This window comes from Mauremys reevesii, linkage group 13 (assembly GCF_016161935.1).
Source record: "Mauremys reevesii isolate NIE-2019 linkage group 13, ASM1616193v1, whole genome shotgun sequence".
In the NCBI taxonomy this organism is placed as follows: Eukaryota; Metazoa; Chordata; order Testudines; family Geoemydidae; genus Mauremys; species Mauremys reevesii.
Window position 1 is genome coordinate 12,583,714 of NC_052635.1, and position 26,793 is coordinate 12,610,506.

At 67.5% G+C, this 26,793-nt stretch overlaps 1 protein-coding gene across 6 annotated transcripts; it reads right to left on the bottom strand.

The window, feature by feature from the left end:
* Window positions 1-149: 149 nt before the first annotated feature.
* TEP1 (telomerase associated protein 1) lies at window positions 150-26,747 on the bottom strand. Of its 6 annotated transcripts, XM_039499113.1 has the most exons (55): window positions 26,679-26,747; window positions 25,722-26,008; window positions 25,242-25,397; window positions 23,389-23,523; window positions 23,022-23,183; window positions 22,623-22,919; window positions 22,270-22,391; window positions 21,982-22,139; window positions 21,304-21,413; window positions 20,761-20,851; window positions 18,971-19,148; window positions 18,376-18,568; window positions 17,975-18,127; window positions 17,800-17,880; window positions 17,246-17,326; window positions 16,715-16,839; window positions 16,388-16,447; window positions 15,013-15,162; window positions 14,133-14,309; window positions 13,841-13,961; window positions 12,676-12,800; window positions 12,158-12,274; window positions 11,958-12,075; window positions 11,625-11,837; window positions 11,076-11,263; window positions 10,659-10,812; window positions 10,392-10,571; window positions 10,049-10,141; window positions 9,642-9,774; window positions 9,365-9,515; window positions 9,010-9,149; window positions 8,817-8,905; window positions 8,563-8,677; window positions 8,137-8,353; window positions 7,218-7,335; window positions 6,872-6,996; window positions 6,692-6,791; window positions 6,405-6,560; window positions 5,713-5,925; window positions 5,141-5,294; window positions 4,725-4,937; window positions 4,367-4,527; window positions 3,872-3,988; window positions 3,689-3,796; window positions 3,491-3,617; window positions 3,328-3,392; window positions 3,092-3,224; window positions 2,746-2,885; window positions 2,465-2,586; window positions 2,137-2,283; window positions 1,913-2,033; window positions 1,588-1,699; window positions 1,228-1,340; window positions 918-1,022; window positions 150-424 (listed from the first exon to the last, which is right to left on the bottom strand). In XM_039499113.1, exons 2-55 carry the CDS (start codon window positions 25,995-25,997, stop codon window positions 248-250), a joined length of 7,686 nt encoding a protein of 2,561 aa, XP_039355047.1. In that variant the 5' UTR covers window positions 25,998-26,008; window positions 26,679-26,747; the 3' UTR covers window positions 150-247. The 6 variants fall into 6 exon arrangements, with proteins under 6 accessions (XP_039355047.1, XP_039355048.1, XP_039355053.1 ...); XM_039499114.1 differs by lacking the exon at window positions 17,246-17,326; XM_039499115.1 differs by lacking the exons at window positions 150-424; window positions 918-1,022; window positions 1,228-1,340; ... (1 more) ...; window positions 2,746-2,885; window positions 3,328-3,392 and having other exon boundaries at window positions 1,912-2,033.
* Window positions 26,748-26,793: the final 46 nt, after the last annotated feature.

Below are 26,793 nucleotides of genomic sequence, written 5' to 3' on the forward strand. Positions count from 1 at the left end.
TGGCTGCAGCCACGAGGGGGCAGCGTGCTGGCAATGGGGGGCAGGGCTGCCCCCCCCCCCCCAGTTAGGCTGTGCCTAGGGCAGGGGGGCGCGACCCTCTCGCCCTCAGTCAGCCCTATGGAAAGGCCAGAAGCAGTAACACACGGGTGGGGCAGGGGGAAGGGGGCGGCCCCCCCTTGCTGTGGGGCAGGGGCCCGGCTGGGACAGCTGAACAAAGGCCGGGTTCTGTGGAGCTCAGCGAGTGGCTTTATTGTGTCATGGCGGCTCCCGTGGGTCGGGGCTCAGCCTCGGCCCCCCGCAGACAGGCCCACTCCAGGAAATAGACGTTGCCCAGGATGTCGCCCACGGCCAAGAGCAGCTGGGAGGCCGGGCCGGGCCGGGGTTGCAGGCAGGAGACGGGGGCAGCACAACGGAACTGCCCCAGCTGCAGAGAGAGAACCAGGGGTCAGAGTCTGGGGCTGCGGGGCGGGAGTGAGGGGCACCGGCCGTGCTGGGGGGGCAGGCAGGAGTGCACCAGCAGAGGCCTGCAGGTCGGCAGGGAGGGGCACCGGCCGTGCTGGGCGGGGGGGGCAGGATGGGAGGGAGGGCGCTGGACGGGGGCAGGATGGGAGGGCACCGGCCGTGCTGGGCGGGGGCAGGATGGGAGGGAGGGGGCACCGGCCGTGCTGGGCAGGGGGCAGGATGGGAGGAGGGCACCGGCCGTGCTGGGCGGGGGCAGGACAGGAGGGAGGGCACCGGCCGTGCTGGGCGGGGGCAGGATGGGAGGGCACCGGCCGTGCTGGGCGGGGGCAGGACAGGAGGGAGGGGCACCGGCCGTGCTGGGCAGGGGGGGCACTAGCAGAGCTCTGGGGGGAGCAGGGCTGGGCTGGCAGGGGGCTGCGGGTGGGGAGTGAGGAGCATCGTTTCACGCCACCCACCAGCCTCCCCGTGATGCGCTCCCAGATCTTGACGTCTCCGTCCAGCGCCGCCGTCACCAGCACGTCCCCGCAGCTGTGCAGCGCCGTGACCTTGGCGCTGTGGATCTGAGGGGCACAGGCCGGGAAGGGGTTAATGTAGGAACCGGAGGCCCCTGCCCCAGCCCAAGGGGGTGCGGGATCGGCTGCCCCAAGGCTTCACCCCAGACTTGCCGCTTCCGGGGAGGAGAAGGACCCCTCGGCCCCCCCGCACCGGGCTCGCAGGATGGGCGCACGTGGCGCTGCCGGGACGGGCCCAGCCGGGGACCCTCACCTGCTGCTTCTGCCACCCGGCGCTGCTCCACGACTCGGCTGCGTCGTCCTCCTGGCTCCACCGGGCCCGAGTCCAGAGCAGCCCGGCCGAGCTGGCGAGGAGCAGCGAGGAGTCTGCGAAGGGACAGAGCTGAAACTGCCGCCTGCCCCCCGCCCGCCCGCCCGCAGCCCTGCCCCACGCCCGCCCTGCTAGCCCCGCCCCACGCCTGCCCCACAGCCCTGCTAGCCCTGCCCCGCCCCACCCCACGCCCGCCCCACAGCCCCGGCTAGCCCAGCCCTGCCCCCCACGCCCGCCCCGCAGCCCCGGCTAGTCCAGCCCTGCCCACCCCAACTCTGCCGGAGCCCCTCACTCCCAACTCACCGGGGCTGAGCCAGGCCCTGCTGAACCAGCTGGAATCGGCGTCCTCATCCTCATCCCAGAGGTGGATCTTGGCCTCCCGGGATTTCTCCAGTTCCTCCCAATCCCCCTTCCTCTACAGAGCAAACAACACTGGTGTGGGTGCCCGGATTCCTGGGTTCTCTGCTGTGGGGCCTAGTGTGCTGGTGGGAGGGAGGAGGGCGGGGCAGGGCTGGGCACCAGGACACCTGGGTTCTCTGCCAGCTCTAGGAGGGAGTGGGGTCTGGCACATGGGGGGCGGGGGAGGGCTGGGTGCCCGGATTCCTGGGTTCTCTGCCCAATCACTCACCAGTTCGTACAGGATGGGTGTTCTCACCCCCTTCCACAGAAGCAGCCGCCCATCGGGGGTCACAGCCACGTCGAACAGGTACTCGGGGAAGTCTGGAGCCCCGGGGTTTGGGCTGACTAAGCTACAGGGGCAGAGAGGAGGGTCAGAGCCAGGAACAGGGGCTGCGCCCCCAATCCCCCATTCACCAGGGGAGCTGCAGGGGCCCCCGTGAATCCCCCACTCACCAGAGGGGCTTCAGCGCTGGCCGGTGGGCTTCGAACAGCAGCACCTCCCCGTTCGCCAGCCCCAGGAGCAGGGAGTCGGGGGCCCCGGCTGGCCCCATGCAGGTAACAGGAGCTGCCACCTCCCCCAGGCGGCGCTTACACTGCAGGCTGAGAGAGACGCAGTCAGGGTGGGGCCCAGGCCAGCTGCTGCAGAGACTGGGACGGGAACGGGACCCTGCCGTCCTGGGTCAGTAGGGCACGGCCCTGCCCCCCAGCCCCGCTCCCCAGGGAGAGATGGGGCCAGGAAGGGACCCAGGCGTCCAGCTCAGCCCCGCTCCCCCCAGCTCACCTGAGGGCCCCGGTCGTGCGGTCGCTATGCAGGCCCCACAGGCAGACGCTCCCAGCTGCCGGTGCCACCAGGAGGCGGGAGGAGGAGGCGAAGCCGAGAGCGCACACGCTGCGCGAGCTGGCCTAGGTAGGAGGGGGGTGAGCGGGGGTTAGACTGAGGGCCCCCCACCTTCCCCCAGCCACGCTGACAACCTCCCTCCTGCCCCCCATCCCCTCCCCTCCCCTCCCCAGCCTCCCACCGCCCCCCCAGCTCCGGGGGGCAGCCCCCTCCCCCCAACCTACCTGCGCTGTGGCCAGGGCCTTGGCCTCCCCCCACACAATCAGCTCCCCACACTCCCCGCCCGACACTGCCAGTGTCCCGTCGGGAGACCAGGCCAGGGCAGAGACGGCCCCACGGTGCCAGCCGGGCCCCTCGGCACATCCTGCCAGGACAGAGAGAGGATTCCTGGGTTCTCGCCCTGGCTCTGGGAGGGGCGTGGGGGGACAGGAAGCCAGGACTCCTGGGTTCCCCCTGCTCTGAGAGGGGAGTGGGATCTGATGGGCGAGAGCAGGGGGGCACTGGGAGCCAGGACTCCTGGGTTCTCTCCTGGCTTCGGGAGGGAAGGTATCTGGTGAAGGAGTCTCTTACCCGTCTGCCAGGGCGCTGCCCACCCGCGCACAGCACCATCCCCCGACACCGTCAGGACGCGGGCGGCAGCCGGGCTCACGGCAGCGCCGCACACCGGGGCACTGTGCCCCACCAATGTCTGCGGGCGGCCGAACTGCAGGCGGGAGCAAGAAGTTAGTGGGGGGGAGGGGCAGGTAGTGCCCTGGGGCAGCGTCCCCATGGGGGGGGTGGGGAACAGCCCCCAGGTCCCATCTCACCTCGAGGGGGCACCAGAGCTGCACCCGCCCGTCGCAGCCGGCGGTGGCCACCATGAAATCGCCGTCTGCAGGAAAAGAGCGACCCGGAGAGATGAGCACTGGGGAGAGTGGAGGGCACTGGGGGTCAGACCCGCACGGGGGGGGGGGGGCAGCGCCCGCTCACCTGCTCCCACGAAGCCGGCGCCCTGGTTCACCAGCCCGGGGTGCGCCGGGAAGCGGGTCAGCTCCACGCCCTGCATGTCCCACGCTGCCAGCGTCCCGTCGCGGCCCATCGCCAGCACGTGCCCAGCCTGCGCCGAGAGAGGTGGTGAGGGACGGTGCCTGTGCCCAGGTCGCCCCCTCCCGTCCCCCAGGTCCATACCGTGGCCAGGACGGCGCTGACAGGGCCGCAGTGGGGCAGGAACTCGCGGAGCTGCTGGCCGGTGGCCGGGTCCCAGAGCCGCACGGTGCCATCGCTGGAGCAGGACAGCTGTGGGGCAGAGGAAGGGGGCAAGTCAGGGAGGAGCTGCCCCCCCGCCTCCCTCCCAACTACCCCCCCACTCACCAGCAGGGGCCCGACCCAGACGCAGCCGGTGAGCCAGTCGCGGTGGCAGAAGGGGAGCGAGCGCCAGAGTGGGGGGGCTCCCGGTGCGGGGTCCCCCACGTCCCAGCACAGCAGGGTCTGCAGGGACACCGGCTGGTTAGACAAGCACAGATACAGCACATCTGCTCCCCCCACCTCCCAGTGCCCATCACACAGTATGGCTGCCCCACACCTGCCCCACACCGCCCTCGAGTGCCCAACACACCACACTGCCACCCCACGCCTCCCCCACACTGCCCCCGAGTGCCCATTTCACAGCCTGGCTGCCCCACACCACCCCCTGGTGCCCATCTCACAGCACAGCAGCCCCACACCTCCCCCACACCGCCCCCTAGTGCCCAACACACCGCACTGCCAACCCTCACTGCCCCCTAGTGCCCATTTCGCAGCACAGCAGCCCCACACCTCCCCCACAGCGCCTCCTAGTGCCCATCTCACAGCACGGCCGCCCCTCACCTTGTCCCTGCCCCCCGTGGCAAGGTGCTGGCCGTTGGCGCTGAAGGCGCAGCAGGTGACAGCAGCCGTGTGGCCCCGCAGGACGGCCAGGGGGGCTGGGGGAGGGTCCGGGAGGGCCCGTCTCAGCGTCTCGGCCAGCCACAGGCAGACGGTGAAATCCTCTGGGGGCGGGAGGAAGGCTCAAACAATGGGCCCCAAGGCCAAGGCCCTGCCCCCGCCCACCCCATCCTGCCCCCCACCCCCTAGTCCTTTGGCACCCCCAGCCCCGCCAATGACCCCCACATCCCCAGACCTGGAAAGACCCTGCCCCCAGCCCCTCCCCACATCCTGCAAGCGGCCCCCCTACCCCCAGCCTTACCTGAGGCAGACGCCAGCAGCTGGGGCGAGGCGGCCAGGCCCAGCACGGCCCCTTTGTGCCCTCGCAGCTCCCACAGGGGGCAGGCCGAGCGGCTTGCCAGCGCCCAGCCGCGCAGGGTCCCGTCCCCGCTGCCTCCGGCCAGCACGGCATCCCCGAGCCAAGCCAGGCTGGGCACCGCCACCCCCCCTGCCAGGCAGTGCCGCCCGGCCGAGCCTGCGGGGAGAGGGGAGAGTGAGGGGGGCCGATGCCACAGGGAACCCAGGAGTCCTGGCTCCCAGCGCCCACCCAACCACAGAACCCAAGACTCCTGGCTCCCCAGGACGGAGGAGTCCTGGCTTCCAGCACCGCCCACCTCCCGCCCACTAGACTCATTTCCCCCCCGAGCTGGGACAGAACCCAGGCGTCTGGGCGCTTACCCCAGGGAGTGCCGTAGACCCAAACATCGTCTGAATGGTGCCCCACAGCGAGCAGGGTGCCAGCGGGGTTGGGGGCCACACAGAGGGCTGGAGAAAGCGTCCCTGAGCCCAGAGTGCCCCGGGCACGGCCCAGGTGCCCTGGCCAGAGCTGAACCTGGGCCACAGATCAGGGGTTAGTGCTGTGCGCCCCCATCCCTGCCAGTGCCCCTCACTCCCGACCTGCAGCCCCAGCCCTGCTCCCCCGCCACCTCCGCCGGTGCCCCTCACTCCCGACCTGCAGCCCCAGCCCTGCTCCCCACCCCGCCTCCGCCGGTGCCCCTCACTCCCGAAGCCCCTGCAGGCCTAGCCCTGCTCCCCCCACAACCTCCGCCGGTGCCCCTCACTCCTGACCTGCAGCCCCTGCAGGCCTAGCCCTGCCCCCCCCCCCTGGTGCCCCAAACTCCCCACCCACAGCCCCTTCTAGCCCAGCCCTGCCCCTCCCCGCTGGTGCCCCTCACTCCCGACCCGCAGCCCCTTCTAGCCCAGGCCTGCCCCGCTCCCTGCCAGTGCCCCTCACTCCTGACCCCCAGCACCTTTGAGTCCTCGCCCGCCGTGAGGAGGACCTGGCCCCCCGAGAGAAACTTGACGTCGGAGACGAAGCCCCGGTGTGCTGGGAACGTGGCCAGGCTCACGGCCTCCCGCCAGGACCAGAGATGCACCGTTCCGGCTAGGCAGCCGGATGCCAGCACGGTGCCCGCAGGGGAGAAGGACACGGCGCGGACAGAGGTGTCATGGCCTGAGAGAACCTGCAGCGGGAGCCAGAGTCACAGCCCAGCCCGCCCCACCGGTGCCCCTCACTCCTGACCCGCAGCCCCTGCCAGCTCAGCCCTGCTGGTGCCCCTCACTCCCGACCCGCAGCCCCTTCTAGCCCAGCCCTGCCAGTGCCCCTCACTCCCAACCCGCAGCCCCTGCCGGCCCAGCCCCGCCAGTGCCCCTCACTCCCGACCCGCAGCCCCTTCTAGCCCAGCCCCGCCGGTGCCCCTCACTCCTGACCCGCAGCCCCTGCCGGCCCAGCCCCGCCAGTGCCCCTCACTCCCAACCCGCAGCCCCTGCCAGCCCAGCCCCACCAGTGCCCCTCACTCCCAACCCGCAGCCCCTGCCAGCCCGGCCCCGCCAGTGCCCCTCACTCCCAACCCGCAGCCCCTGCCAGCCCGGCCCCGCCAGTGCCCCTCACTCCCGACCCGCAGCCCCTGCCGGCCCAGCCCTGCCCCTCCCTGCCCCATACCGAGCTCACGCTCCGGTTCTGCAGGCCCAGGATGGTCACGGCGCCGTCCCAGCCCCCGGTGGCCACTAGCTGCCCGTCAGGGTGGAAGGCAGCACAGTTCAAGGGGCAGGAGAGATCCAGCTCCCAGGTTAGGTGCCCCTTAGCAGAGTCCCACAGCTGGGAGAGATGAGAACAGTGGGTCAGAGCCGGGGCCAGGTACCCCCACACCTGGATCCTCTCCTGGCTGGGGGAGGGGAGGGGAGTGGGGGCTAGTGATTAAAGGGGGGGGCAGTGACCGTAGCTGGTACCTTGAAGTGCCCGTCCAGGGAGACGCTGGCCAGCTGTCTGCGATCAGGGCTGACGCAGCAGCCCGTGACCTGGCCCCGGTGAGCATCAGTAGCCAGGAGCCTGGAAGGGAGAGAGATTCCTGTGCTGTCCCCACCGTTGCCCCCCAAACCAGCCCCCCCGCTGCCCTGCCCCGGCAGTACCTGCTGCCCTCACGCAGGCCCCAGGTCTCCAGTCCCCCAGTGGAGGTGCCCAGGCAGAGGGTCCCGTCAGCCAGGAAGACGCAGGCCGAGATCCCAGCGCCGCCACTCAGCAGGGTCTTCAGCTCCTGGGGGCAAGGTGTGTGTGGGGGGGTGAGACTGCAGAGCCCCCTGCCGGCCCCCCGGCTTCCCCTGCCCCCCAGCTCCTCCTGCCCCCCAGCTTGGCCCCGGCCTGTCCCCAGCTCCCTGGCTCCCCCGCCTCCCTCTGCCCTGCCCCCCAACCAACCAGCCCCACAGTGTCGTCCCATGGCAAGAGATCCCCTGAATCTGCCCTGCCCTCCCCCGGTACCTGGCCACTCTGCATGTCCAGCAGGTGCAGGGTCCCGTCGGTGCTGCCCACGGCAGCCTGGCGCCCGCAGGGGGAGACGGCCACACAGGTGGGGGACGTGGGCAGGGCCAGGGCGATGCTGGGGGTGGGGGGAGGAAGTCAGGGGGGAGCTCGGAGACAGGCAGCAGCCCGCCCCCCAGGGACCCCTCCCCTCCCCCAATGGAGCCCCCCCAGTGCATGGGACCCGCACACCCCATCCCCCCCCAGGTCACAGGGGGGTCCCCCAACCCAGAACAGGCGCCCCAGGCTGCAGACCAACTCAGCTGGGACAGGGCCGGAGCCCGGCTGAGTGGGAGCCCTAGAGGGCAGGCGCCAGGGCCCGTGGGGAGGGGCAGGTGGGTGCCGGGGGCCGGGGGCCCGTGGGGAGGGGCAGGTGGGTGCCGGGGTTGGGGAGGGGCCCTTGGGGAAGGGCTGGGCGAGGGCCCATGGTGAGGGGCAGGTGGGTGCGGGGTTGGGCGAGGGTCGTGGTGAGAGGCAGGTGGGTGCTGGGGTTGGGGAGGGCCCGTGGGAGGGCCGGGCGAGGGCCCGTGGTGAGGGGCAGGTGGGTGCCTGGGGGTGGGGCGCCCATGGTGAGGGGCAGGTGGGTGCCGGGGGGGTTGGGGGAGGGGCCCGTGGGGAGGGGCTGGGAGAGGGGCCCGTGGGGAGGGGCAGGTGGGTGCCGGGGGGGGGGTTGGGGGAGGGGCCCGTGGGGAGGGGCAGGTGGGCGCTGGGGGTTGGGGAGGGCCCGTGGGGAGGGGCTGGGCGAGGGGCCCGTGGGGAGGGGCAGGTGGGCGCTGGGGGTTGGGAGGACCCGTGGGGAGGGGCTGGGAGGGGTCGGGGGGAGGGGCAGGTGGGCGCCTGGGAGGAGGGGCAGGGCCTCCCCCCACGGCGGCCCCATTACCTGTCAGGGTCGGGGGCTTCCTGGGCCTTGTTGCGCCAGAGCAGCAGACGCCCCCCCGGGGGGGCCAGGGCCCGGGCCTGGGTGCCCAGCGAGGAGCCGTCGGGTGCATTGGCTGCCAGCTGGGCCAGGAGCGCCGGGTTCTGGGAGAGCAGCGCCGCGCCCGCCTGCAGCATCGCCCGGAACGCGCCCACCTCGCCCGGGGGCTGGGCGCTGCCCGCTGTGGGGAGAGACGCCTGTGTCAGAGGCACGGCAGCCCCCAGCCCCCCCATTTCAGCCCCTGTAGCCCCCCCACCTCCCACTGCCCCGACAGCAGCTCCCCCTCCCCAATTACACCAAGGCACCTCCCCACGCCCCTGCGGACAGCCCCCCCCTGCACAGGGCTGACTCCCGACTGGCAGCCCCCGGAGGTGCCCCCACCCCACTCACCGTGCAGGGCGTAGGCCTGGCCCAGCACGGGCAGCAGCCCCAGGCGGACGTGGGCGGCCACGAAGCGAAGGTCCGTCAGGAGGGAGCCCAGGAGGTCGGGGCGTCCAGCGCAGACCTGCCGGGACAGGGGGGTCACCCGGGGGTGCTCCCCACCCAGCCCGCCCCCGCCGAGCCCCACCCTCTGCCCAGCCCCGCTCCCGCCCAGCCCCTGCCCCCCACTCCCGAGTTCCCCACCCCCAGCGCCCCGTACCCACCAGGTGGTAGGGCAGAGCCGCCAGGGGCCCCGCCTCGCTGCCCTGGAAGCTCCGGGACACGTCCGGGTCGCAGAGTTTCCAGAGATGAGCTGGGGGGGGGGGGGAGACTGTCACTCACAATGCTCAGCAGCCCCCGGCCAGGGGGGTCACAGGCCCAGCCCAGACACCACCCCCCCCGGGGCGACCCCCTGACCTGCTATCAGAGCGTGAGCCGCGCGCTCCAGGCCCGGTTCCTTCAGGTAGCGCCGTTCCACCGCCGTCCGCAGGGGGGCACCGCAGAGGTGGAGCCGCGAGCCGGGGGCCTCCGAGGGGGCCCCACACACCCCCGCCAGCCTGGGGGGGGGACAGATGGGGGACAGAAAACACTGGCTTCTGGCCAGCGACAGAGCTCGAAGCCAGGTCCTGGGACCCAGCCAGAGCCTGAGAGGACCCAGGCGTCCGGGATCCCAACCCCCACTCCCCTCCCAGAGCAGGAGAGAACCCAGGAGTCCGGGCTCCCAGCCCTCCCCCGGCCAGGAGAGAACCCAGGCGCCCTGGCCCCCACTCACCCCCTCAGGCTCCTCATCAGGGAATAGATGGGGGCCTTGGGGATGGTCGCCGCACGGCCCCCAGCAGCCATGCCTCCCTCCCAGGTGACGGGCGCCCCGCCCAGCTCTCTCCACATGGTGAGCACGGCGAGGAGATCGCGCTCCAGCAGGCCTGCGGAGGACAGAGGAGCGAGGGTCAGGGACGATTCGCCTGGTGCTGAGATGCAGCCAGCTCTGGGGCGCAGCGGCTGGTAGCAAGGCCGACGAACGCCCCCCAGCACCTCGAGCTGTCTCTTACCGTCTTTGCTGGCCCAGAGGGCGGCGACGGCTATGGCCACGGGCTCAGCCCCGTGCTCCTGCTCCAGGCAGCCCAGCATGTGCTGCAGCAGGGCGGGCAGCGCCGGGGGCAGCGTCTGGATCCTCTCCGAGACCTGGAGGGAGGGACACGGGACCCTGAGGGGATCGGAGAGCCCTGCGCCGCCGGCCTGGATCCCTCCTGTCCCCATCCCTCCCCTGGGGTCCCTAGCAGGGAGGGTCCTGCATCACCGCCCCAAACACCTGGGTCCCCTTCCATCCTGGCCTCTGCCTTGGGGTCCCTCACGGAAACAGATCTGTGTCGCCAGCCGGGATGCCTGGGTCCCCTTCCGTCCCGGCCCCTCCCCTGGGGTCCCCAGAGGCCTGGGTCCCCCTGTGGGGCTAAGGCACCTTTTCATAGATGGTGAAGGCTCGCAGGTCCTGGGTGAGCAGTGCCAGGTAGAGGGGCTGCCGGGCACCGCGCTTCATTAGCACCAGCCGCATCTGGAGAGACACAGACGGGGTCACAGCAGGCAGGGAGCCCCTGGACAAAAGCCAGTGCCCCTGCCCCACCCAGCCAGAGCAGGAGAGAACCCAGGAGTCCGACCCCCAACCCATCCCGGCTCCAACCACTAGACCTCACTCCCCTCCCACCCCTGGGATAGAGCCCAGGAGTCCTGGCTCCCAGTCCCCACCCCCTCGCTCTAACTACTAGACCCCACGCCCCTGCCAGAGGACCCAGGCACCTCCCCACCTGGTTGTTGAAGGCCGTCTCCTCCAGCTTCTTGCCATACAGGGCGAGGTCCCGGCGGACCAGCCCAGCCCGGTCGCAGGGGTCCAGAGACCCCAGGGGGATGACGACTGTGTCCGCCCGTCGCTGTAGGGAATGCAGCAGTCTGGAGCCCTCACCGATGCTCAGAACCACGCTCACGCACTGGGGAGAGAAGAGGGGAGCTGAGCAGGTGGCGGGGGAAGGAGGGGGAAGGAGGGGGTCCCCACAGGCAGGGGGGGCTGGACTTACCGAGGGCAGCCGTGCCGGGAGCCAGTCAGAGACGGGCTGCCCACTGTCCCCGTGGATCTGGTCAGCCCCGTCGAGCAGCACAGCGAGGCGCTGGGCTCCCCGGAGCAACCCGGCCACCGCGGGCAGGAGGGACTCCAGACAGCACACCAGCCCCCTGCAACGGGCAGGCAGGGATGGGACCCAGGCATCCAGGGGCACCCAGCCCCCCAGCTTTAACCCCTAGACCCCACTTCCCTCCAGAGCCTGGGAGAGAATCCAGGAGTCCTAGGTCCCAGACCTCCTGCAGTAACCACTAGACCCCACTCCCACCCAGTGCCACGAGTCCTGGCTTCCAGCCTCCCACCACACACACCCCCTTGCTCCAACCACTAGACCCCACTCCCACCCAGGGCCAGGAGGGAACCCTGGCGTCCTGACCTGTAGCTGGCTGGGGGCGGGGCCGGCTGGCCCAGCAGACGGCTCAGGCGGGCACACAACTGTCTCAGCACCACCCTGGCACTGGCCTGGTCCGGCCGGGCCCCGGTGAAGTGGGAGACGACCAGGCAGCGGGTGGGGGAGGTGTCCTGGGCCGGGGGATGGGCGCTCAGCTCCCGCGCCAGCGCCGCCTGGGGAAGGGACAGGGAGTCAGCTGGGGGGGGGGCCTCTCCAGGCCCCTCTCACCACAACCCAGCACAGCCAGACCCCGCCCCCTCCTCTAGGCCCCTCCCCCTCCTCTAGGCCCCTCCCACCTGGCCTAATGCAACAGACCTGACCCCACCCCTCCTGTCCCCCAAGTCCCACCCCCTCCGTCAGGCCCCTCCCACCAGGATTATGCATCAGACCCAGACCCCACCCCCTGCAGGCCCTGCCTACAATCCATCACCAAGCCCCACCCCTTTCTGCCCCCAGACTCCTCCCCCCATTGCCCATTGGGTGCCTCAAAGCCCCTCCCCTCAGGCCCCACGCAGACCCCTCCCCCAGCCTCACCATGAAGACAGTCTTGCCATCGCCAGGCGCCCCCGTCACCACGTAGAGCCCGCCCCCTGCCCCGCGGCGGGGGGGGCGGCCCTCACGCACCCGCCCGGCCACGGCGCCCAGCAGCTTGCCCCGGGCACAGAACTGGCGCTGCTGGAAGTCCTGGAAGGCATCTTGCAGCTCCTGCCCCTCCTCCTCCTCGCCCCCAGGGGGCTCCGACTCAGCCTGGGGGCGGGGGGCAGAGACAGGAGTCAGCATGGAATCCAGGAGTCTGGGCTCCCAGCACCCTCCGCTCTAACCACTAGGCCCCACTCCCTCCCCGCCAGAGACAGTGAGTCACGTTACCTGGAGGAACTGGCGTTGGAGGGCGCCCCACAGATCCTGCAGCACCCGGGCCCCAAACTCCTCCAGCCCCTTGACATACGGCCGGCCCTGGGCCACACCACCCCACTGGCAGGAGTACCTGGGCAAGACACCAAAGCCATCAGGGAGACACCGTGGGGCCCAGAGATCCCACCGCACCCACCAATCTCCCGGCCCATTACCTGCTGACAGACGCCACCCCCGGGTGCTGGCCCAAATGCCCCTTCAGATCTGCCATCCGGTGCTGAGCGTCCTCTGACTCTGCCACAAAATCTGCCCTCCAGGCTTCCGGCACGGACCTGCCACACCACAGAGAGCTCAGGGGCCCCATGTCCCTTTCCCGCCCCCTGAGCCAGCCAGCTCCCCGCCACTGGGCTGGATCGGCACCCCCTAGAGAGGAAAGGCCCCATGTCCCGTTCCGCGGCCCCCTGTGCCAACCAGTGTCCCACCCTGGGGCTGGATCAGCGCCCCCTAGAGGGGACAAGCCCCGTTCCCGAGCCCTCCACCCTGGGGCTGGATCAGCACCCGTTCCCCAGCCCCCTGAGCCAGGCAGCTCCCCATCATGGGGCCGGATCGGTGTCCCGTAGAGGGGAAAGGCCCCATGTCCCATTCCCTGCCCCTTCCCCACAAGCCAGCCAATCCTTGCCATGGGGCTGGAGGGGAGCCGGCGCCCCCTAGAGGGGAAAGGGTGCAGAGTTACCCAAGGAAATCTGGCTCGCGGAGGTAGAAGAACGCCTGGGCAGCAGAACCAGAGTTGCGCTGGCTGCTGAGGAACTGCATGACCTCCAGCTCGGTGATGGAGCGGCCCCGAGGGTACGACTTCACCTGCAGCGATGGCACACCGGACTCCATCATCAGCCCCCACATGGTGGGATCCAGCCTGGTACCTGGAGGGATCCCACCGCTCCCACCAATCGCGCCACGAAGTGAGGGCCAGCCATGCCAGCCCACAGGCAGAACGGCTCTCAGGCAGGGTTAGACTAACAGGCATCACGGGGAAGAAACACACCTGGGCCACTGGGAAGTGGGATTCCCGGCTTCCCCCAACCGGAAGGCTGGGGAGGTCTTGGTCTCCGCCATGGGTCTGTGCGTCTGTGAGCCCCACGCTGTGTGGACATGGCCAGCAGGCCCAGGCCAGTGCCAGCCACAAAGAGCTTTGTGCTGAGGTGAGCCGGGATCCCACTGCACCCACCAACCTCAGCAGAACTGGGGGGTCCCATTGACTTTGGCCACCCCTGGACACAACACTTCTGGAGCGTGAAACTAAGCAGCTTGTTTACAGGCCTGCACCCTCTTCTGTGCTTCACCCCATCACCAGAAGGGATCCCGCCCTCACCACCAGCACTACTCTGAGATACCCCAGGGGACGGGACGCCCTGGCAGGCTCCCACGTGCTATGAAGCCAGGCCTGGGCCGACAGAATAACCCCTCCAGTGGCTCTATCCTGTCCTAGTGGGAGCGACGTCACCAACTACTGGAACCCTCCCTGGCGTGACGAGAGCAGCCCATCCTCGGGCCACGCCTCGCGCCCATTCCTGCAGGCCACTTCCCCGGCTGCCCAGCCCCGAGAGGTGGGACGTGGGTGGGGTGGCAGAACGCCAACGCCAGCAGGTACCGGAGGCGGCTGTGCAGGGTCCCCCGTCCCACCACTATAGCGACGGGGCAGACTGGGCGAGGGAGGCCGCCGCACGACACCCAACCATCCAGAGTCAATAAGGCAAAATCCCACTTCCCCCAGTGCGAAGGACGGCTCAGCGGCCAGGCTCCCGCGGGCAAGGTGGGAGGGGGACTGTCTGGGTGGGAGGGGCACTGTCTGCTTGTCCCCCCCCCCCCGATACAACTGACAGGGGGCTGGCAGCGCTCACCCACTCGTACTGGGGGGCGTCCGGCAGGGAGTATTCTCGGGGTACGTAGCCGTAACGCTCCCCCAAAATGCCCACAAAGAGCTGGCTCCGGGCCACCTCCGAGAGGCACAGTTCCAGCTGCCTGCGTGGGGAAAAAAACAGGGGTCAGCACCAAGGGGGGGGCCCCCACCCAGCCCCCCACCCCCTCCTGGCACCACCCAGACTCCCCCCTCAGCACAGCACCCCCTGCCCCACTCCCTGCAGCACGGTCCCCCCCTCCCCCGACCCCTCCGCCCGCAGGGTGGGCACCCACCGCTCCTGCCGTGCCTCCTGCTCGGTGATGCCCCAGCGCAGGTCGATCTCCTGCAGCGCCAGGCGGTGGGGGGCGGCGCGGGCACGCAGGGCGGGCAGCACGGCCCGGAGCAGCACGTCCCGCTCGCCCTGCATGTCCCGCACCGGCGACGAGATGAACAAGCGGATGCTGCGCCACCTGGAGAGGGACCCATCAGACCGACTCGGCCCGGCCCCCTCACCGGCCTCTGCTCCCCCAATGGACCCGTCACCCCAACTGACCCCTGCCCCCCCGATGGGCCCCTCTGTCCCCCCCCACCGGCCTCTGCCCCCCCGATTGGCCCCTCTGTCACCAGACCCTGCCCCCCCGATGGGCCCCTCTGTCCCCACCGGCCTCTGCCCCGATCGGCCCCTCTGTCACCTGCCACCAGACCCTGCCCGCCCCGATGGGCCCCTCTGTCCCCACCGGCCTCTGCCCCCGATCGGCCCCTCTGTCACCTGCCACCAGACCCTGCCCCCGATGGGCCCCTCTGTCCCCCCACCGGCCTCTGCCCCGGATCGGCCCCTCTGTCACCTGCCACCAGACCCTGCCCCCGATGGGCCCCTCTGTCCCCACACCGGCCTCTGCCCCCGATCGGCCCCTCTGTCACCTGCCACCAGACCCTGCCCCCCCGATGGGCCCCTCTGTCCCACCCCCCACTGGCCCTTGCCCCCCCAATGGGCCACACCGTCCTACAAGCCTGGCTGCCTCCTCTGGCCCAGCACCAGACCACCCCATCCGGTCCCTCCTCCTCCAGCTCAGCCCTAGACCCCACCATGACCCCCTCCCATGCCCCAGAGATCTGCCTCCTGCCCACTCTCTCCCCACCCCCAACTGGCAGTGGGCCCTGCCAACCTCTCACCTGCTCCGGGGGGCGGGGGTCAGGGCGGGAGGGGCGGAGGAAAGCTCTGGGTGCCTGCGGGGCACCCCCAGCAGGGGGGGCAGCCCGTGGATCTCATCCATCCTTCCCACGTGCTCCAGCAGGTGGGAGGAGCCGCGCACGGCCAGGAACCTGCGGCGGGGGGAACATTGCCGTTTATATAATTTTATAAAAATATGCTAATGAGTGAATATAATGGAACTGGAATATGCTTCATGCAAAAGGTCTCGTGTAAAGTATCATTACAAAGCTTATAATCTACTGAGTGTGGTCATCCTACGTGTATAAATGAACCACTCTTGTATCTGGGACTGGAAATATGAAATATAACGCCCAGGGCCTATTGTCATTATGCAAAGCGAGGGCCATTCATGGTGGTTTGGAATCTTGATGACTCCCATTAACCAGGACCATTGTCTGCGGATGGGTGTGTTTTACCTGTAAGTCTCCCTGTATACCTGTGTGCTGGCAAGTGGGCAATGAAGTCTTATAGTCACCTGATCTGGAATCCATCTTTAACCTGGTGCTTTTCCACTGAGAAGGAGGGATGGGAACCCAGAGAGGGACAAAGGATTCCCACCTTGTGCAAAAGATATATAAAGGGATGGAACAGAACAAATGGAGAGATGAGCCATCAGGAAGAATCCCCTGGCTACCACCTGAGCTGGAACAAGAGCTGTACCAGGGGAACGAATTCTGCCCAGGCCTGGAAGGTGTCCAGTCTGAGGGAAAAACTTAGTGAATCATCTCTGAGGCTGAGATTATCTGTATTCAGTTCGATTAGACATAGATTTGTGTGTTTTATTTTATTTTGCTTGGTGACTTACTTTGTTCTGTCTGTTACTACTTGGAACCACTTAAAATCCTACTTTCTGCATTTAATAAAATCACTTTTTACTTATTAACTAACTCAGAGTCTGTATTAATACCTGGGGAGCAAACAGCTGAGAATTTCTCTCTATCAGTGTTATAGAGAGCGAACAATTAATGAGTTTACCCTGCATAAGCTTTATACAGGGTAAAACGGATTCATTTGGGTTTAAACCCCATTGGGAGTTGGGCATCCGAGTGTTAAAGGCAGGAACACTTCTGTGAGCTGCTTTCAGATAAACCTGCAGCTTTGGGGCACGTCGTTCGGACCGTGGGTCTGTGCTGGAGCAGGCAGGCGTGTCTGGCTCGGCGAGACAGGGTGCCGGGGGCTGAGCTGGCAGGGAAAGCAGGGGCAGAAGTGGTCTTGGCACAGCAGGTGGCAGCTCCCAAGAGGTTTCTGTGATCCAACCCGTCACAGGGGACAGTTACAAACCTGGCCCAGGTGACACCCCCTGCCCGCCCCCCTCCCCGTAAGGCTGAGACTCACCTGAGCGCCTGCTCACTGAACCCAACCAGCTCCACCTCGTCCATAGGGACCCCCTGGAAACTGCAACGACATGGGTAGGGCCACCTCAGCCGTGGGGTGCCCCAGAGAGCTCCCCCAACCCTCCCAGAGCCATGGGGCACCCCCACCCCTCCCCCAAGCCACAGGGAATCCCCACTCCCCTCCCCAGAGCCACAAGGAGCCCCCCCGGCCCCAGCCCCCGAGGCCCAGGGATCCCCCTCCCCGCAGGCTACAGGCAAGGAATGGGGGGGGCCTTGCCCCAGACGGGTACAGTGGGGTGTTGGGGAGGGCCAGGGGGCGGGTTCATACCTCCATTTACTCAGGCAGAGGTTCACGAAGAGGCAGTGGGGGGCAACACGATCCCGCAGCAGCCGCAGGGCGGACATGGCCTCGGGGCCCTCAGAGCCGTGGCTCAGCACGAGCAGGGTGTCGACCTGGGGGAAGGGGGGAGAGATACAGTCAGTCTGTGTCCAGCTGTGGGCCCCCACCCTCAGCTAGTGCCCCTCACTCCCGACCCGCAGCCCCTTGCCAGTCCAGCCCCCACCCTCAGGCCTGCCGGTGCCCCTCACTCCCGACCCGCAGCCCCTTGCCAGTCCAGCCCCCACCCTCAGGCCTGCCGGTGCCCCTCACTCCCCACCCACAGCCCCTTGCCAGCCCAGCCCCCACCCCAGCACTGCCAGTGCCCCTCACTCCCGACCCGCAGCCCCTGCTAGCCCAGCCCCAAGCCCCTCCAGCTCTGCCAGTGCCCCTCGCTCCCCACCCATAGGCCCTGCTAGCCCAGCCCTGCCTCCCCCCAGCCCTGCCAGTGCCCCCGACTCCAGATCCGCAGCCCAGACTCACCGGCTCCCCACGAGCCACCAGGTCCCAGAGGACGTCGCTGACGGTGCTGGAGCTGGAGCTGCTGCTCGGCTCCGTTGTGGCCTGGGGAAGAGACGGGGTGAGACACGGAGCCAGGCCGGGCCCGGCTGGGGACTCCCCGGGGGACAGGGGCGGAGCAGGGACTGGGGGCCTCTCACCTGGACCTGCTGGTGCAGGCTCTGGACATTCTCCAGCAGCGACCCGGCCAGCGCCTGCATCCCCTGGCCAGCCCAGCCCCAACCCCCAGGCCTGCCGGTGCCCCTCACTCCCGACCCGCAGCCCCTGCTAGCCCAGCCCCCACCCCCAGGCCTGCCAGTGCCCCTCACTCCCGACCCGCAGCCCCTGCTAGCCCAGCCCCAAGCCCCTCCAGCTCTGCCAGTGCCCCTCACTCCCCACCCACAGCCCCGGCCAGCCCAGCCCCAACCCCCAGGCCTGCCAGTGCCCCTCACTCCCCACCCACAGGCTCTGCCAGCCCAGCCCTGCCTCCCCCCAGCCCTGCCAGTGCCCCTGACTCCAGATCCGCAGCCCAGACTCACCGGCTCCCCACGAGCCACCAGGTCCGAGAGGACGTCGCTGACGGTGCTGGAGCTGGAGCTGCTGCTCGGCTCCATTGTGGCCTGGGGAAGAGACGGGGTGAGACACGGAGCCAGGCCGGGCCGGCTGGGGACTCCCCAGGGGACAGGGGCGGAGCAGGGACCGGGGGCCTCTCACCTGGACCTGCTGGTGCAGGCTCTGGACATTCTCCAGCAGCGACCCAGCCAGCGCCTGCACCACCTCCCAGTGGCCACGGCCGTACAGCACCAGGCGCGCCTGCTCTGCCACCTCCCGGCCCATCAGACCCAGCAGCAGGGCCACCTCCAGCGTCTAGGAGAGATGGGGGACTGTGAGCCGGGCACGGCCCCGCCCACAGGGCACTGCTGGGAGGTGAGCACAGCACCCTGCACTGCCCCCAGAGGGCACTGCCAGGGGGTGAGCGCAGCATCCCGCCCTGCCCCCCACCCCTATAGGGCACTGCCGGGGTGAGCACAGAGCCCCACCCTGACCCCCATCCACACAGGGCACTGCCAGGGGGTGAGCGCAGCGTACCCGCCTCCCCCCCCCCCCCGACTCACTGTCATGGGCTCCGGGCGGAGGCCGCGCAGCTCTCGGGCCTGGTGGTACGGCTTTGCCATGTTGCGGGAGGTGCTGCAGAGGATGAGGGTGCGGCCGGGCAGGGGGGGCAGGTTGTGCCGGGCGGAGATGCAGATGGCGGCGTCCAGGGCCCGGCGATAGCGGAGCAGGAGGGTGGGGTCAGGACGCAGCTCCCTGGCGAGCACAAGCTGCTGCTGAGCCCCTGGCCGGCCCCCCATCCTGCCCGCTGCCAAGCCCCCCCCACAGCCTGGCACCCCCTGCCCAGCCCCCTACCCAGCCCCCTGCAACCTGGCACCCCTGCCCCCTGCAGACTGGCACTCCGCCTGCCCAGGCCCCCATCCCACCCCTGCCCAGGCCCCTGCAATCTGGCCCCTCCCCACAGCCTGGCCCCCTCCTGCCCAGCCCCCATCCTGCCCCTGCCCAACCCCTGCCACCTGGCACCCCACCGGCCCAGCTCCCCATCCCACCCCTGCCCAGCCCCTGCAACCTGGCACCCCCCAGCCTCACACCTCACCTGCCCAGCCCCCACCCTGCCCCCCTGTGGCCACGCCGAGGAGCCAAGCATGGAGCCCTCACCTGGCCTTCTGCAGCCGCTGCTTTTCGCTCTTCACCGCGCGGAAGAGGAAAGGGATGGACAAGGCCGCGCGCAGCTCCTTGCGCGTCCAGGTCGGCCACCCGAGCCGGACCCCCGGCCGCTTCTTCCCGCGCCTCAGCAGCACCCGCAGCAGCTCCACGTTAGAGGGGCAAGGACTGTCTGGAGGTGTAGGGGAGGGGGGGAGAGACAGTGCCCCTCACTCCTGACCCGCAGCCTCTGCTAGCCCAGCTCTGCCAGTGCCTCTTGCCCAGGGGTGGGCAAACTACAGCCTGGGGGCCGCATCCGGCCCTGCAGACGTTTTAATCTGGCCCTCGAGCTCCTGCCAGGGAGCGGGGTCCAGGTCTTGTCCCGCTCCGGGGCTCCAGCCAGGGGAGCCGGGTTGGGGGCCTGCCCGGCTCCATGCGGCTCCCGGAAGCAGTGGCATGTCCCCACTTTGGCTCCTATGCGTAGGGGCAACCAGGGGGCTCTGTACGCTGCCCCCACCCCAAGCGCTGTCCCCACAACTCCCATTGGCCGGGAGCCACAGCCAATGGGAGCTGCAGAGGTGTCGCCTGCGGACAGGGCAGCACGCAGAGCCGCTTGGCTGCACATCCATATAGGAGATGGAGCGGGGACATGCTGCTGCTTCCGAGAGCTGCTTGAGGTAAGCGCCGCCCGGAGCCTGCACCCCAACCCCCTGGCCCAGCCCTGATCCCCCTCCCGCCTGCCGAACCCCTCGGTCTCGGCCCAGAGCCCTCACACACACACCTGCACCAAACCCCCCTGCCCCAGCCCGAAGCCCCTTCCCACACCCTGAACACCTCATTTCTGACCCCACCCCAGAGCCTGCACCCCCAGCCGGAGCCCTCACCCCAACCCCAGTTTCAGGAGCATTCATGGCCCGCCATACAATTTCCATATCCAGATGTGGCCCTCAGGCCAAAAAGTTTGCCCACCCCTGCTCTGGCCCCTGGTTGTTCGGGGGTCTCAGTGCTGTCAATGAATCACGGTTAACTCATGTGATTAACTCAAAACAAATTAACAACATTAATTGTGATTCATCGCAGTTCTAATCGCACTGTTAAAACACCCAGAGTAGTAACTGAAATGTATCAAAGATTTCTGGCTGCTTTTTTACATTTTCAAACGTATTGATTTCAGTTACTACATGGAAAACACAAAAAGTGTCCGGGGCTCCCTTTAGATGACTATTTTCAATTACCAATATTTCTCTTCACCTCATACCAGTGTCATCGTGCGAGCTCTGTACAAATGGGGAATTATGTATAATAATAACGCCGCTCAGAAACCAGCCAATGTAAAACTTTAGAGCCTATGAGTCCACTCAGTCCTACTTCTTGTTCAGCCGATCGCTCACACAAACAGGAGTGTTACAGTTGCAGGAGATAATGCTGCCCGTTGATTTACACTGTCACCTGAAAGTGAGAACAGGCGTTCGCATGGCACTGTTGTAGCCGGCATGGCAAGGTATTTATGTGCCAGATGCACTAAACATCTGTATGCCCCTTCATGCTGAGACATGTAGCTTTTTCTACTGTGCAAATATTTGTAATCAAAACTAATAATCTCACAAGAGCCCCGGACACTTTGTCTTCTGCATTGTCGGTGCAATTGCTAGGTTTGTAAATGAAGGAAAACAGCCAAAGTTATTTCGGATACGTTTCAGCTGCTATTCGATCAGTAACGGTGCGATTCAATCTGCCATGAACCACGACTTTTTTTTTAAATCTCGCGATTCATTTGTGTCACCGCTTGGCAGCCCCGGTCTCACCTTTCTTCCTCAGCTGCTCCTCCATGTCCTGGATGACTTTATTTGCCGCCAGGAACCGGAAGGGGAACTGCCGGCTGCGGATGATGGACTCCTGGAAATTGGGGGGTGTCAAGGTAGGGATCCCAGCAGCCCCCCACCCCACTCCAGCCATCCCATCTTTGCGGGGGGGGAATGGGATTTTGGGGCCGTATCTAACTCTGGGGATCCGAGAGGGGGGAATTCAGGGTCCCCGGGGCAGTATCTTGATGTGGGGACCTGGCAGGGAATTCAGGGTCCCCGGGGCCATATCATGCGGTGAAGACCCTCGGGGGGGGGGGAATTCAGGGTCCCCGGGGCCGTATCTTGCTCTGGTGACCCGGGAGGAGGAAATTCAGAGTCTCCTGGACAGGATCTCGCTGTGGGGACCCTGTGGGGAGGGGGAATTCCGGGTCCCCGGAGCCACAGCTCTCTCTGGGGACCAGGGAGGGGTGAATTTGGGGCCCCCGGGGCTGTATCCTGCTCTGGGGACCCGGGAGGGGGGAATCAGGGTCCCCAGGGCCGTACCTTGTTCTGCAGCCGGCTGAGCACTCGCTGGTGGTGCCGCTCGCTCACCCCGGCCAGGATTATGTTGCGCAGGTTCCTGAGCATGGCCATGAATGGCAGCTTCCCCGAGTCTACAAGGCAAAGCCCAAGGCACGGTTAGGAGACCACCCCACCCACAGCCAGGGGGCGCTGTGTCCACAAGGGAGCTGGGCCGGCTGCTGCTCCCAGGGGGCGCTGGGCCCCACCGGCCACATTTATAGGGGTGCTGGGCCAGCTGCTGCCCCCAGGGGGCGCTGGGAGACCTGTGGCTACCGGGGGTGCATTCCGGGGGGGCCCTTAGCCCCACACAGGCCCCTCGTTGCCAAGGGGGCAGAGGCCAGCTCCTCATGGAGCCTCTTTGTGCCACAGCGATACCCAGCCAGCCCATGGGCCAATCAGAGACCAGTGCCATGCCCCCCACTCTGCCCCAAGGCTAGACTCTCCTCAGGGGCGTTACAGCACCAGGCAAACCCTGCTCCAGCTATGCCGGCCACCTGCCCCATGGCAAGCCCAGCCAGCCCCACACACGCCTTGTCTCCCTGCTCTCAACACTAGCTCGCACCCTCTGAGAAAAGAGCTAACAGTGCCCCCTGGTGACACCTAGCCACACTCAGGGCACCACCGGGGCCAAGTGCAGCCCCCCACGAAGCCCCTCTTTACCGATCAGTTCCTCCCAGACCGCAGCCGTGTTCCCGCGCTGGCTAAGCTGCCGGTCCCAGGTCTGGGGCTGCGGAAGTTTCATTCGGGTCCCAGCCCGGGTGGGGTCCCAGGGCCCTGGCAGGTGGCTCCGGGAGAAGGAGTTCAGGTCCGAGGGATACCTGGGGAGGGGGGGGCAGCAGAAACAGGGTGATCCCAGCAGGGGCTACAAGGGGGCAAAGGGCAAGCCAGGACTCCTGGGTACTGTGCCACCTCTTGGGTCTAGGGGATGGGGGGGGCGGGGGCTCTCACCTGCAGCCCAGCAGACTCATGACGTGCTGGGCCGGCTTGGAGATATGCAGCCATCGGATCAGCGCCTTCAGGGAGAAGGGCTTCGTCTCGCACGGCTTCTCGAATGGCTGACCACTTTCAAACTGCAGGAGACATCAGCAGAGAACCCAGGAGTCCTGGGTTCCGGCCCCTCTGCTCTAACCACTAGACCCCACTCCCCTCCCAGAGCCGGGGACAGAATCCAGGAGTCCTGGGTTCCGGCCCCTCTGCTCTAACCACTAGACCCCACTCCCCTCCCAGAGCAGGGGACAGAACCCAAGAGTCCTGGCTCCCGGCCCCACCTTGCTCTAACCACTAGATCCCAGTCCTCTCACCTTCATCTGAAGCTTGCCAAAAGCCTGGCGCACCCGGAATCGCCTCGTCCAGGGCAGAGGTTTCTGGGGGGCGGCTCCAGGAGGAAGAATTGGCTGGCAGTGCTGGGGCTCGAGCGCAGGACTCCTGAGTTCCCTCCCCGGCTGGCGGGGCCGTGGGCGCCCCCTGGCTTTGCCGCGGCTCTTGTGCGAGTTGTACTTGGCCAGCTGGTAGGCATCAAATTGCTGGAACTTGTCTGCCAGGCCAGCGCGGAGGCAGCGGGGCAGCGGGGCCAGGGGGCGTCCTGCTTCCGCCAGGCTCTGCGAGAGAGAGGGAGACGGGTCAGTGCTGGCCAGCAGGGGGTGGCACTGGCTGGCGGAACTACCTGCCACTGGGGTTGAGCCGGGGCGGGAGCCGGGTACCTGGAAGAGCGCCACCACCTGGATCCAGTCGGAGGGCAGCTGCAGGGTGGCACACACGTAGCGGTGCAGGTGGGGCCGGCAGGGCGGCAGCCGGGCTGCCAGTGCCAGCAGGAAGTTGGCCGTTCCCCGGATGTTCAGCTCTTGGCGCGTATACAGAGCGACCTGTAGGGAGAGAGGGGAAACTGAGGCCCGGAGCAAACCCAGGCGTCCGAGCTGCCCTGCTCTAACCCACTAAAGCACATTCTTCCTCCCCAAGCCCTGGCATAGGGCACCTGAGACCACCCGCCACCCACTCGGACGGCTTGTGCCCTGCCCCGTCCATGGGGGGAACCCAGGCATCCTAGCCAGCATCCCCACCCCCCAGTACCTTAAGGATGAACTCAGGCTCCAGCTGGGCCAGCTCCTCGCACAGCTCTACCAGGCGCCCACGCGTCGCGTCACTGGGGGCCCCCAAATCGGGCCCCTCCACGAGGGAGCAGCACACCAGGTTCACCAGGGCCTGCTGGGGGGAGCAGGGATGAGCCCACAAGTCCCAGCTCCCAGCCACCCCCTGCCCATCCACTAGACAAGGGGGGGGGGACTTTTTGGCCCGAGGCCACATCAGAGTTGTGAAGCTGCATGGGGGGCCGGGTAGGGAAGGCTGGGCCCCCCCAAACAGCCTGGGCCCAGCCCCCTCCCACTTCCCGCCCCCTGACTGCCACCCTCAGAACCTCCGACCCAGCCAAGGCCCCCCCCGCTCCTTGTCCCCTGCCCACCCCCGCCCAGGACCTCCCGCCCCTAACCACCCCCTGGGACCCCACCCTCTATCCAACCCCCCCTGCTCCCTGTCCCCTGACTGCCCAGAACCCTATCGACACCCCCACCCCCTGGCAGGCCCCTTGGGACCCCCACAGCTATCCAACCCCCCGTTCCCCGTCCCCTGACCGCCCCCCCAGAACCTCCGCCCCATCCAACTGTCCCCTGCTCCCTGATGGCCCCCGCTGGCTGCCCCTTATCCACCCCCCCACTCCCCACCCCATTACCATGCCGCTCAGAGCGGCAGGACTGGCAGCCTTGCCACCCAGCCAGAGCCAGCCATGCCGCCCAGAGCGCTGGCAGCACGGCGAGCTGAGGCTGCGGGGCAGGGGCCGGGAGCCCAAGGGCCGGGCAAAACGGTCCCACAGGAGGATGTGGTCCGGGGGGGCCATAGTTTGCCCACCTCTGCACTAGACCCCACTCCCCTCCCATAGCCAGGGAAGGAACACGGGTACAAGGCACTGGTGGGACCCCATCTGGAATACTGTGGGCAGCTCTGGTCTCCCACGGTTAAGAAGGATGAATTCAAACTGGAACAGGTCCAGAGAAGGGCTACGAGGATGATGCGAGGAATGGAAAACCTGTCTTAGGAAAGGAGACTCAAAGAGCTTGGCTTGCTTAGCCTAACCAAAAGAAGGCTGAGGGGAGATATGATTGCTCGCTATAAATATATCAGTGGGATAAATACCAGGGAGGGAGAGGAATTATTTAAGCTCAGTACCAATGTGGACACAAGGACAAATGGATATAAACTGGCCATCAGGAAGTTTAGACTTGAAATGAGACGAAGGTTTCTAACCATCAGAGGAGTGAAGTTCTGGACCAGCCTTCCAAGGGGAGTAGTGGGGGCACAAGACATATCTGGCTTCAAGACTAAGCTTGATAAGTTTATGGAGGGGCTGGTATGATGCAATAATCTAATTTTGCAATTAACTGATCTTTGACTACTAGCGGTAAATATGCCCAATGGCCTGTGGTGGGATGTTAGATGGGATCTGAGTTACTACAGAGAATTCTTTCCTGGGTGCTGGCGGGTGAGTCTTGCCCACATGCTCGGGGTTCAGCTGATCAGCATATTTGGGGTCGGGAAGGACTTTTCCTCCAGGGCAGATTGGCAGAGGCCCTGGAGGTTTTTCGCCTTCCTCTGCAGCATGGGGCACGGGTCACTTGCTGGAGGATTCTCTGCAGCTTGAAGTCTTTAAACCACAAGTTGAGGACTTTAATAGCTCAGACATAGGTCAGGAGTGGGTGGGTGAGATTCTGTGGCCTGCGTCGTGCAGGAGGTCAGACTAGATCATAATGGTCCCTGACCTTAAAGTCTATGAGTCCTGGCTTCTAGACCCCTGCTGTAACCACTACATCCCACTTCCCTCCCAGAGTTGGGAGAGAACCCAGGAGTCCGGGCCCCCCACCCCCATCTCTTACCTTGTGCTCTCTAAGGTGCTGCTGGGGGCCCTTCCCGAGGGGCTGCTGGGTGCTAGGGTCCCTCTGACTCAGGGCCTCCGGGCTCGGCTCAGCCGGCAACTCCGCCAGGGTGTACTGGGGCAGCGAGCCAGAAGGGTCAGGGGCAGCATCAGTCCACTGAGGGGAGAGCAGGGGGTGACCCATGGGGCTGGGGACCCCACACAGTGCCCCCTGCCCCGACCCCCCACACCCCAACTGTCCCCCCTCAGCGATCCCCTGCGTTGACCACCCCAACCACCACCCGCTACAGCCACTCCACCCAACAGCCCCTCCTCAGCATCTCCCGTCTGAATCACCCCCCGCACACCACCCCCTCCCTGACTGCTCCCAGCATCCCTCCCCCTGGGATCGCCCCTTGGTGGTCAACCGTGGAATTGCAGCCCCGTGTGCTTCACAGCTACCACGAGTTGGTGCCCGGTCTCAGCCCGGTGCCCGTCTTACCCAGGGCAGCTCCAGCTCCTCGCTGCGGGCCGGGGGCCCATCCTCACCTCCAGGGGCAAGGGGCGCCCGGCTGGGGGCAGGGATGGGGGCAGGCGCCAGGCAGGGCGTGAGGGTCAGGGAGCTCAGCCAGGGGGCAGGGGGTGGGAGAGGGCGAAGAAGCCGGGCCCGGGTCTCCTCCACCCATGCTGGGAGGAGAGGGCTGTGGCCCCCCAGGAAAGGGTTCTCCAGCCAGCAAGAGGCAGGGCTGGGGCGGAGGGCGGGACCCGGAGTTTTCATGGCTGCAGCACCTGGAGAGAGAAGAGTGAGATGAGAACCCAGGAGTCCGAGAGCCCAGTGAGGTCACGCGCCTGCTGAGAGCCAGGAGAGAACCCAGGAGTCCGGGCTCCCAGCAGCCCTGCTCTGACCACCAGCCCCCACTCCCCTCCCAGAGCCAGGAGAGAACCCAGGAGTCCGAGAGCCCAGTGAGGTCACGCGCCTGCTGAGAGCCAGGAGAGAACCCAGGAGTCCGGGCTCCCAGCAGCCCTGCTCTGACCACCAGACCCCACTCCCCTCCCAGAGCCAAGAGAGAACCCAGGAGTCCGGGCTCCCAGCAGCCCTGCTCTGACCACCAGACCCCACTCCCCTCCCAGAGCCAGGAGAGAACCCAGGAGTCCCGGCTCCCAGCAGCCCTGCTCTGACCACCAGACTCCACTCCCCGCCCAGAGCCAGGAGAGAACCCAGGAGTCCGGGCTTTCAGCCCTCAACAATCTCGGGGCGGGGACATTGTCCCGCCCTTTGCCCCCGACCTGCCCCGGCTCCCCCATCAGAGGGTCAGGAAGGGGGGGTGGGTCACGGAGCAGGACCCGGGGGGGGCTGCCTGGCCCTGGCAGACCCCCAAGCCCTGCCCCCCTTCCGCCCCTCTGCAATCGCCCCCGCCCCACAGGGCCCCCCCGGGCCGCGCTGCCCCCGGCCACGCACCAGGAAGCGCCGCACCAGGAAACGCCGCTCCCAGCCTGGGCGATGCCCGGATCAGCTGGTGGGAGGCGCCTGCCGGACTCGCCCCGGAGCCGGGCTCAGGGTTCAGGCCGCCCCT

Coding starts and splice junctions, on each gene's coding strand:
- TEP1 (XM_039499113.1), bottom strand. CDS start 25,997: ATGAAAACTCCGGGTCCCGCCCTCCGCCCCAGCCCTGCCTCTTGCTGG. Junction 17,327..17,799: donor TGGTGGCTCGTGGGGAGCCG/GTGAGTCTGGGC, acceptor TCTCTTCCCCAG/GCCACAACGGAGCCGAGCAG. Junction 3,797..3,871: donor TCTGGGTCGGGCCCCTGCTG/GTGAGTGGGGGG, acceptor TCTGCCCCACAG/CTGTCCTGCTCCAGCGATGG.